General features: G+C 46.0%; 1 protein-coding gene across 5 annotated transcripts in view; it reads right to left on the reverse strand.

Moving 5' to 3' along the window:
• Positions 1 to 10,857, reverse strand: part of cnnm2b (cyclin and CBS domain divalent metal cation transport mediator 2b) — a 92,244-nt gene extending 81,387 nt beyond the window's left edge. For all 5 annotated transcript variants that reach the window (XM_060898972.1, XM_060898973.1, XM_060898970.1 and 2 more), the window contains exon 1: positions 9,368 to 10,857. In XM_060898972.1, the coding sequence (XP_060754955.1) occupies positions 9,368 to 10,823 (1,456 nt within the window). In that variant the 5' untranslated portion in view covers positions 10,824 to 10,857. The remainder of the gene's footprint in view (positions 1 to 9,367) is intronic.
• Positions 10,858 to 11,380: the final 523 nt, after the last annotated feature.

The following is an 11,380-nucleotide window of genomic DNA, read 5'->3' on the forward strand; positions in this document are numbered from 1 at the left end:
CCAAGAATCACTCTCGACTTGACAACAAACTTTTTAACTTGAGGGAATGTCAGGAAGCGAGACGCATGTGTGATGAGGAAGAACTAGGAAGAGATGAAAAGAGAGAGAAATGTTAAACTCTCTCTCTCTCTGAAAAAAAACAGGCAGAATGCACATGCTGAACTTTTCAAGTTTGAGTTTGAGTTCATTACCGTACTTGGGGCAGTAACAAATTGTCTCACCTGGCACATATTCATACAGAGGAGCCACCACAAATCTCTTATAACAATACTGGCTGTGAACCAGATGGGGTTGAAAGGTCACTAGGTTCACAGGAGAGGACATCAATCCTCTGAGGAGGAGAAAAAGAAGGTTTAAAGCACTCTCTTGTCACACACTTCAGGCTGAATCCAAGTCTCTTTGTCTTTCTGTACTCTGTCTTGGCGCTGTTCAAGAACCTGTAGAACTGGGAAATGGATAGAAGGATCTTACACTCTTTCTTGCTTTTATGAATGTGAGTTATATTTCGCATTATTACGAGTTAAATAGTACGAGTCATATTTATTATATTTGCACAGCTGATCAAGGACTTTTATTTGAATGTACAGGAGATATAAACCATATTGCTTTATAACTGACAAACTGAATCTTGAGGCAGATGGGTTACAGCAACAGAAAAAAAACCCACACTTGGTTCAAGAAGAGAAGTCTGGGCTTCAGGAAATTGGACAACTGAAGATTGGGGAAACATCTCCTGATCTCTTGTCAATCTTCAAATGTCAGGTTTCTCTGATCCTGTACCCAATGTGGGACGCAGTCTTCTGCTGTTGTAGCCCATCTGCCGAAAGGTTTGGTGTGTTGTGAGTTCTGCAATGCTTTTCTGCTCACCGCAAGTGTAAAGAGTGGTTATTTGAGTTACTTTATACTTCCTGTCAGCTTGAACCAGCCTGACCATTCTTCGCTGACCTCTCTCATCAACAGTGTGTTTCCGCTCAAGGTGTTTTCTGACCTGCCACTCACTGGAAGTATTCTGTGTTTCGCAAATACATACATATATATTCAAACAACCAAAGTCACTGAGATCACATTTTTTGTTGGGTGTAGTAGATACAATCATTCATCAAGTCAAAGTCCCTGAAGTGCCAGGACCTGGTCTTCCCAGGCAGTCTCCTGTCCCAGTACTAACCAGCTCTTGAGGCACATGGGTGCGACACCAATCTCCATTTCAGTAGCTCTCAGCCTCTCGCCTATTATACAGCTAGGGTTACAGTGGGGGGCTAGTCCTCTGGTAACCATGAGAGTTTGAATTCCCACTCACATCTGTATTGCAGTGTGCCTTGCCAGATGGCAGTAGTTACCATTTTTATTCCAAAGAATTTCAGGACCACATCATCCATGGTACATAATATCATTAAAAGATCCAGAGAATCTGGAGAAATCTCTGTATGCAATAGACAAGTTGCTAAAAACTGATATTGGATGCCTGTGATCTTCAGGCCCTCAGGCGACACGGCATTAAAAATAGACAGGATTCTGTAGTGGAAATCACTGTATGGGCTCAGGAACAGGTCAGAAAACTATCGCCTCTGAAAACAATTGCATCACAAATGCAAGTTAAAACCAGATATAAACAATACCCAGAAACACCGCCCCCTTCTCTGGGTCTGAGCTCTTTTACGATGGACTGAGGCAAAGTGGAAAACTGTCCTGTGGTCTGACGAATCGAAATATGAAATTCTTTTTGGAAATCATGGACACTGCATCCTCCAGGCTAAAGAGGAGAGGGACCATCCGGCTTGTTATCGTAAGCACATCTGTGAAGGCACCGTTCTGGAGCAACATGCTGCCATCCAGTCTTTTTCAGGGAAAGCCTTGCTTATTATTTCACTAACACACTGTCAAACTACATTCTTTACATATTACAACTGTATGGCTCTGTAGTAAAAGAGTCCGGGTGCTAAACTGGCCTGCCTGCAGTCCAGACCTGTCACGCATTGAAAACCTTTGACGCAGTATGAAACGAACAAGTTGTTGAGCAGTTGAAATCCCTTATCAGGCAAGAATGGGATAACATTTCACTTTCAAAACTACAGCAACCGGTCTCTTCAGTTCCCAAACGTTTACTGATTGTTGTTAAAAGTAGAGAGGTGATGTGACGCAGAAGTAAACATTCCCCTGTTCCAACTTTTTTTTGAAATGTGTTGCTGGCAATAAATTCAAAATGAGCATATCAGGGAGGTGATTTGGGGCTGGTGAAATTATCTGAAAATTTTAGCCGGGGGTCTGGGGGCCGCAGGCCCCCAGCTGGTCCAGGGCAGTGCCCTGGTGGGGGGACAAGAAGCTCCTGGGTTCTGGGCTTTTCTGACTTAAAAATTGTACTAAAATGGCAAGCAAACACACAAGAAAAAACTTGTCATGATTAACAAATTCAAGCCAATTTAATGGTCAACATGCAACTCTGAGCCCCTATAGTAAATTCAATGATTAACTGACAAAAAGCCAAAACATGAAACCTAAAAATGTCATTCTAAATTAAATCATCTGCATTAGAATAAATAGAAAATTGTATAAGGAAAAACAAAATTTATACTTTCAATTACTGTAGAAGTTGAACATACCTAAATGTGCCTTTTCAAACAAACATGATGCAACATAAGAATTCATCCACAAGTCTTCAGGAACTCTCACAGAAAAAAGATGCTAGCATCCATGTCCAGTTCCAGCAGATCAGTCACTTTTTTCTGCAGTTTCTACTCTAGCAATGTCAACTTCATATACATAACTCTATAGTGTTCACTCACCAAAGGATAATCATAACTCCACAGTGTTCATTCACTTAAGGATATTCAGAACTACTGTGTTCACTCAAGAATATTCACAACTTATTGCAGTGTTCACTCACTTAAGGATATTCATAACTCCAGTGTTCAGAACGAAATCGCTGAACAAATGTCTCACAGTCTTATGTCCAACATCTGTAGCAACCTCTTTCCCCAACCATTCCCAGCAGAACTTGTTTTTCACTATTCTGTCGATTTCTTTAACACGGTTTGCATCTTTACGCTCGATCACGGAGGCTGCCATCTTTCAACTCTTTGTTTGAAGCGAGCTTGCGTACAGCTATCTAACAAGCACGTTCATTGGTTGTTACAGAGCGATGGGCCAATCACGTACCTCGTTTGAAACGAGGTACGTGATTGGCCCATTGCTCTGTAACAGATTGGGCGGTTGCCAGATTGGGCGGTTTTAAGTGCATTTCGGCGGGTTTTGAACATATTTTGGGCTGGAAAACGTCAGCAGTATCTGGCAGCACTGCTCGTTTCATCTCAATGACGGAAAAAAAATTTTTTTCAAGTTTTGAGATGAAAAAAGCGGAATTCCGCGAATTCGCGGAAAAATCACATCCCTGGCATATATTTTTCAAACAATAACTCTCAGTTTCAACATTTGATATGTTGTCTTTGTACTAATTTCAATGCAGTATAGGGTTTCCATGATTTGCAAATCATCACATTCTGTTTATATTTATATAGCAGGAGTTGTATTTAATGGATGGCACGGTGGTGTAGTGGTTAGCACTGTTGCCTCACAGCAAGAAGGTCCTGGGTTCAAGCCCAGCGGCCGGCGAGGGCCTTTCCGTGTGGTGTCCGCGTGGGTTTCCTCCGGGTGCTCCAGTTTCCCCCAAAGGCATACAGGTTAGGCTAATTGATGGCCCTAAATTGACCGTAGGTGTCAGCAGTGACATTTTTGCCAATCTTCGCATCAGTTGCTGTCATTAGCTCTAACAGTATCGGTGTTTAATACTGTTTCCTGATTGTTCACTCATAAAGTCTGAAGCAATACCAGTTTGCAATGCTTGAGGTTGGAAAGTGTACCTTTATTCACGAAGCAGTGAAGAGTTCTTGTCAAGTTATGCTTCAATGCATCTCAGTGCCTTGAGCCAGGTCGAAAAATTTGTCTCTGACTTTCTAACTAAAAGCACAACCCACTGCTACGTGGTCATTTCCTGTACGCCTCACTCACTCTTACCCTCATAAAAGGGATAATTATTGCTCTTACAAGACTTTACAGTCTTATTTATTTGCTTATGAACCGATGGTCAATTTTTCACCTTTGCACACTTTGTCTTATTTCTTTGCTTTAGCTGCGCAATTTGTTTCCACTTCAAACCGTGACTGTCTTAACTGGAAATGCTACATGAAAGTGGAAGCAGATTTGGACTGAGCGCGCTTGGTGGGAAGAGGTGTTTTGTTCCTGCACTGCTCCACAAGAGTCGATAGATTAATTAACAGTGACTTACCATACAAAGCGCTTTGAACCGAGTGTGTGTGTGTGCGCTGACCACAGCCGCCGTGACGTGAAGACTTTGACCCCCACCCCCTTAAGCAGTCATTAGAATACGAGTTCTTGCTGGTGACAGGCCAAAATTGCAAAAAAAGCTGCACACACACACACACACACACACACACAACTCGAGGTTTCTAACATTCTTCTAATGGCCCCATGTTCTAGTCACTAAGTCACACTCGGAGCACATTCTCAAGGCTAAGCAGTGTAATGTTTCGTCTCAGACCGCGCTAGACAAAGCTGCATGTTTACAACTGAAAAGAGTTTACAATAATTGCGAGAAGTTGAATGCGAGTGTCAAGCATGTCGCTTGTCGAAGGAGGTTTTACTTTTTTTTTTTTTTAAAGATAAGACATCTTCATTTTCCATTCCTTATCAAAACAGGATTAAAAGTCTTGTGGGCAGAATTTGGGCTCGAGCAATCGGTTACAAGGTGAACTCCAAAAATATTGGAACGATTTGTTTACTCTTTAACTCCACCTCCCATGTTGACAATGCTCCGCCCCCATGTGAGCAGCTAGCTAGCCGTCATCATGCTCCTTGGCCAAGATATTAACACGTTGAATAATGTACTGATTTATGGATGGGTGGTTGGTCAATTGGAGGATGTTTCAGAATGGCTATTATTATTACTACTACTACCACTACTATCCTGTGATGGATTGACTTCCCTTTCCATCCAGGATGCACTTCTGCTTTGCACGCCATATTCCCGGGATACGCTTTGGATCCGCAACGACTTTAGAAATCTCAGGGCTCTCCGTCTTGAAAAAGCACCTCCCAGAATGAATCCCGCAGACGATCTGGTGCCCTGAAGTTCTAACCGATAAACATGAGGCCATGTTCATCCATCCGTTATCTGTAGCCGCTTATCCTGTGCTACAGGGTCGCGGGCAAGCTGGAGCCTATCCCAGCTGACTATGGGGTGTCGGATCATAACAGACCTGACACACAGCGACAAGCAACCATTCACACACCTTCACACTCACACCTACGGTCAATTTAGAGCCACCAGTTAACCTAACCTGCATGTCTTTGGACTGTGGGGGAAACCGGAGCACCCGGAGGAAACCCATGCGGACACGGGGAGAACATGCAAACTCCACACAGAAAGGCCCCTGTCGACCCCAGGACTCGAACCCAGAACCTTCTTGCTGTGAAGCGACAGTGCTAACCACTACACCACCGTGCCACAGGCCATGTTCATACTCTGTCTAATTGAGGTGTAGAAACAACCAAGGATATACCTGGGTTTTGTTTTTCCTCAGGTTTGTCACTTTCTCTGATCACATGATTTAAACAATGATGTGTCGTTGACTGTTCTGAGCTCAAACCAAATAATTTGTGTGATTTTTGTCCATGACAGAAGTCAGGCCAGAAATCATCCAGTTTAAAGCCAGCTTAAGCCGACATTTCGATCTACCTCTTTAACCTCGAACAAACCCTACTTCTCTCAGTGTCGCTTTTTAAAATGACTACGAGAGTGACCGAAAAGCAAGAAAGCGACCGTGTGAGGAAACGCACGAGGCTCTTTGTCGTGATTAGTCCCTTGATAACCTAAGTCACGCTATTCCCACAAATTCCTAATGCATTCAGACACGGAGACGTGTAAACATTAACGCTGAATGAAGGTGACACCCAAACACACACAAGCTAAGTCATGGGAGGAGCCCATAGGTGCGCCTTTGAGTTACCCAAAACTTCTCTCTCTCTCTCTCTCACACACACACACACACTCACGCACATGTACAGTATGCAATGTTGGAGCTCTTTCACATTTTCAAGTTACTTCTGAAGGTCCTGACCTGATGTCTTGATGACTGGGAGAATGTTTGGTGCATTTCGGTGCACGCTAACCGCATTTATATAAACAAATCTGTGCTCTGTGTAGTCGGTAAACCGCTCACTCTGAGCACATGGAAAATTTGCAGCGGCCCTTGTCGGCTTGTTTAATGGAGAAGGGCTGTTACTAGAAAGAGTCGGCATTCATGTGCACTACTCATGCATCAAGTTCAAATAAATTCACCGAACATATTTGTTTCTGTGGTGTTCAGACTGCAGAGCGTGCCACAGACACGGCACGTGCCACAGCCACTACTGGAGGTCCGACTTGCTGAGTAGTATCGTATAAAACCGCCTGATTGAAGGAGAGATCTACAGAAGGAGTATTTGAAATGGAAGTTCTTGACACCATTCCTGGATACGTGGTCTTTGCCGCAACTGATCCAGCTGGTTAATTAAAAGTCAGTTGGATCAGGTGTGTCAGGAGCACAGCGACCTAAAAACAGTTTAAACATTGGTTTTGTTTCTCAAAACTGCACCACTGCAACAGCTCAAGTGCACTGGACATAAATCTGTGGATCGTAAACCCATATAGTGCAGGAACTCTTCTTCTTAAAGGCCCCCGTCACACTTATTCGGAATTAGCAGGAATCAAGCAGAACCAGTTGGAATGAAAATTTTTTTTAAATTCGTGCCACATTCGGGCGGGAATTTCAAACTGACCGACATTCTTACAGCTTTGTAAGAATGCCGTTCGAATACTTAGAATGTGCTTCGAACCCGCCTCGAATGATTCTTGCACATTCTGGGTGTATTAGCTTTCGGATGCGGTTCAAATGTAGTTGGAACACAGTAGGAATACCTACAACGCTGTTAGAATGAAGTAGGAATATTAAGAATGCACTTTGAATGCTGTACGAGTGCGGTTTGATTGCTGCCCGAATACCACCCGAAGTCTGGTCGGAAGGTGCCTCGAATGCTATACAAATTCACCTCAAATGCAGTCAGAGCGCTCCCGGAATAGCCGCCGAATATGTTTCGAACATCTAAGAATTCAAAGAGAATGCAGCTCGAATACTTAGAATGTACTTCGAATATCCCGGAATATACGAAGAATTTTCATTCCGACGGCATTCCGGCTCATTCGAGGCACATTCGGGACATTCTGGCAGGACTTGAAGTGGCTTGCCATTTCGATTTTTCCCTCGAACGCGATCAGAATGTTTCGAATGCTGTTGAAATGCCGTAAGAATATTTAGAATGCAGTCAGAATGCAGTTAGAATACACTTCGAATGCCGTTCGATATTTCTCCTCTTCGAATGCACCTCGAATGTTTTGAGCGTGAGCAAAACATTAGGGCCGGCCACAAGAATGGGCCCGAATGTTTGGAATGCACTCGGAATGCAGTCGGAATTTTTAGAATGCACTTCGAATATCCCGGAATATACGAAGAATTTTCATTCCGACGGCATTCCGGCTCATTCCGCCTCGAGTGTGACGACCCTATTAGTGCTCTGACATCCGAGTTTCTAGGGAACATTACAGTCGCAGTTTCCTGTTCCATTTCCATTCTAATTAATTATTATAGAGATTTTCTCCTCTCACACACACATTCACACCTATGGACAGTTTGGCGTAGCTAAATCTAACCGCATGTCTTTGGACAGCACGGTGGTGTAGTGGTTTGCACTATCGCCTCACAGTAAGAAGGTTCTGGGTTCGAGCCCAGTGGCTGACGGGCGCCTTTCTGTGTGGAGTTTGCATGTTCTCCCTGTGTCTGCGTGGGTTTCCTCCGAGTGCTCTGGTTAGGCTAATTGGTGGCTCTAAATTGACCGTGACTGTGAATGGTTGTTTGTCTCTGTGTGTCAGCCCTGTGATGATCTGGCGACTTGTCCAGGGTGTACCCTGCCTCTCACCCGTGGTCAGCTGGGATAGGCTCCAGCTTGCCCACGATGCTGTACAGATAATGGATGGATGGAAACCGTCAATGACAGCGTAACTCACTCCGGCCCAAATCTGGGTAGAAGTTATATGCACCCTACCTTCATGCCAGAAAGAATGAAAATCAGTGAAGAATTGAAGGAGAAGAAGTGATTTGTGTGGAAACTGCACGTTAGGGCTTAATTACTCCATTTCTTCGTTATTAATTCTAATTATGCAAATTTGGGTAGAAGCTATATGCACCCCAGGATACAGATAATGGATGGATGGATGTCTTTGGACTGTTAGGGAAACCGGAGCACCCGGAAGAAACCCACACACACACACAGGGAGAACATGCAAACTCTACACAGAAAGGCCCTCATCAGCAGCTGGGTTCGAACCCAGAACCTTATTATTATTATTATCCATCGATCATCTGTAGCTGCTTATCCTGTACAGGGTCTCAGGCAAGCTGGATCCTACCCCAGCTGACTATGGGCGAGAGGCGGGGTACACCCTGGACAAGTCACCATAGAAACAAACAACCATTCACACTCACATTCACACCTACGGTCAATTTAGAGTCACCAGTTAACCTAACCTGCATGTCTTTGGACTGTGGGGGAAATCAGAGGAAACCCACGCAGATACGGGTAGAACATGCAACAACTCCATACAGAAAGGCCCTCCTTGGTCACTGGGCTTGAACCCAGAACCTTCTTATTCTCATCTCATTATCTGTAGCCGCTTTATCCTGTTCTACAGGGTCGCAGGCAAGCTGGCGCCTATCCCAGCTGACTACGGGTGAAAGGCGGGGTACACCCTGGACAAGTCGCCAGGTCATCACAGGGCTGACACATAGACATAGACAACCATTCACACTCACATTCACACCTACGGTCAATTTAGAGTCACCAGTTAACCTAACCTGCATGTCTTTGGACTGTGGGGGAAACCGGAGCACCCGGAGGAAACCCACGCGGACACGGGGAGAACATGCAAACTCCACACTGAAAGGCCCTCGCCGGCCCCGGGGCTCGAACCCAGGACCTTCTTGCTGTGAGGCGACAGTGCTAACCACTACACCACCGTGCCACCCAACCTTATTATTATTATTAAACCTTTATGACTGAAACATGTTCATACTTTGTTCGCGTGCGTCATGACGCGTCATGCGTAAAAGGCGCACGAGACACACACCCGGACTGGAAACGCACGCGCGACTACTTTAAAAAAAAAAAAAAGAAGAAGAAGAAGAGAAAGAAATACTATGTCGTGCTTTTCCCACGCGCGCGCTGGGTAGTTGATGGAGAACACGAGGAAAGTCGGACGCACCTTTTTTGAACTCCTCCAGCATGGCGTCCAGCTTGGTGTCGTTGAAGACAAAGTGCAGCGGGTGGCTGTAGAACCTGGTGACGGTCTTGAGCAGCGTGCAGTCATCCGGGTCCACGAAAGCCAGATCCTTGACCAAGAGCATGTCAATGATGTTGGACCGCTCCTCCTCGAAGACCGGGATGCGCGTGTAGCCGCTCTCCATGATCTCACTCACCGTGGCGAAGTCCAGCGTGGCATCAGCCGCCAGCATGAAGCAGTCACGCAGCGGCGTCATCACGTCCTCGACGGTCTTGGTGCGCAGCTCGAGCGCGCCCTGGATGATGTTGAGCTCCTCCTTGACCAGGTCGTTGTAGGGATCGGTGACGCGCAGCATCTCCAACAGCTTCTCGCGGTTGTACACGGTGCCGATCTCCTGTCCGAGCAGGTAGTCGAGGAGCTTGCTGACCGGGTACGAGGCAGGAAACGTGAGCAGCATGAAGAACTTGGTAAGGAAGATGGTGTTCGCACCGACGGCCAGTCCGTGGCGCGAGCATATGGCTTGAGGCACGATCTCGCCGAAGATCACGATCCCGATGGTCGACATGACCACAGCGATCAGGCCGTTCCCAGCAATGTCATCCAGCAGGATGGTGAGCGTGGTGTTCACAAGAACGTTCCCTAAGAGCAGCGAGCACAGCAGGTAGTTCCCCTGGCTGCGCACAGGCTCGATTCTGCGCGCGTAGTTCTTCTCGCGCTCAGTGCCGCAGTTCTGCACAATCTGGAGCTCCATCGGATCGAGCGCCATGAGCCCGAGATTCAACCCACTGAACATCCCGGACAGGCAGAGCAACATGGAAATAAAGATCACCTGGAGCCAAAACGGCAGCAGGAACTTTCTCTCCTCCACCACGATCACTTTGGTGTCATCACCTTCATGGTACATCCACGTGCTTTCTGTCCACGGGTCGTGCGTACCAGAAGGGGTCGAGGTCGCGATGCACAGGTAATACGCTTTGCTCCTTTCGGTCTTCCTTAACGGCTTGACCTCGATCTCGACTACACCGGACGTCTTGCGGTTCAACACAATGTTGGGCAGGATTAAGATATCTGATGTCCTGATGCCGCACGGGTGTAGGTTCGATGGCTCCTCGTGGCTCTTGTTGTCGCTGTCCAGGTTGGCAACCGCGCGGCTCCGCTCGTGCTCTGTGAACGCGATCTTGGACCAGGTCTCGTTGTTGATGTTGTGCCCATACACGCGCAACTTGACCCGGGAGCGCTCGCTCACCCGGAGGTAGCCCCGGTCCATGAACGAAATGTCATCTGTGTCCTCCAGGCGCAAACCGATGATGACCGTCTCCTCTGCTGCGCCTTCTCGGGCGCGCGTCGGCGCAATTAAGCACACGGTGAAAAGAATCAGAGTCGCGGCTCGGACCGGGACAAGTGACGCCATTTTTGCAGCCACCGACGGCTCTGCCATGTTGACAAACCGCTTGAATGAAAATGGCTTTAAAAAAAAAAAAAAAAAGCAAAGAAAAAGTCAGAGCCAATCAGAGTGCGGCTTCATCTCAGCTGCGCATTCGCCTCCACGACTCCGCAAAAACTGACTCCACTTCAGTGCAAACTCGTGCCTCTTCTCCAAGTCCCGGCTCCTGGCGACTCCAACCACCAATCAGTGCTCAGGGGTGGAGAGTTGACAGCTGGAACAACCAATCAAAAGCCGCCAATCAGGACCTCGACATGCAAATGAGCTCGGGCTGAAGTTTCCGCGTGACTTTTTTTTCTTTTTCTTTCTTTCTTTCTTTCTTTCTTGTACTTAATTAACAGGTTCGTGGCAGCATCCTGACACTGTAAAGCGTTTCTCAGAATCAAAATCAAGTACACTGCTGATAAATATAATTGTATTTGTTTTATAATTAATTTTTAATTTGTTTAGGATCTTATCAGTCTCATTTTATTACATATTCATCAATCATAGCTGGTATATCACTGTTTTTTTTTTACACAATGTGACACTATGTCACTCTAATGTTTACT

The sequence above is a fragment of the Neoarius graeffei genome, chromosome 18, assembly GCF_027579695.1.
Source record: "Neoarius graeffei isolate fNeoGra1 chromosome 18, fNeoGra1.pri, whole genome shotgun sequence".
Lineage (NCBI taxonomy): Eukaryota > Metazoa > Chordata > Actinopteri > Siluriformes > Ariidae > Neoarius > Neoarius graeffei.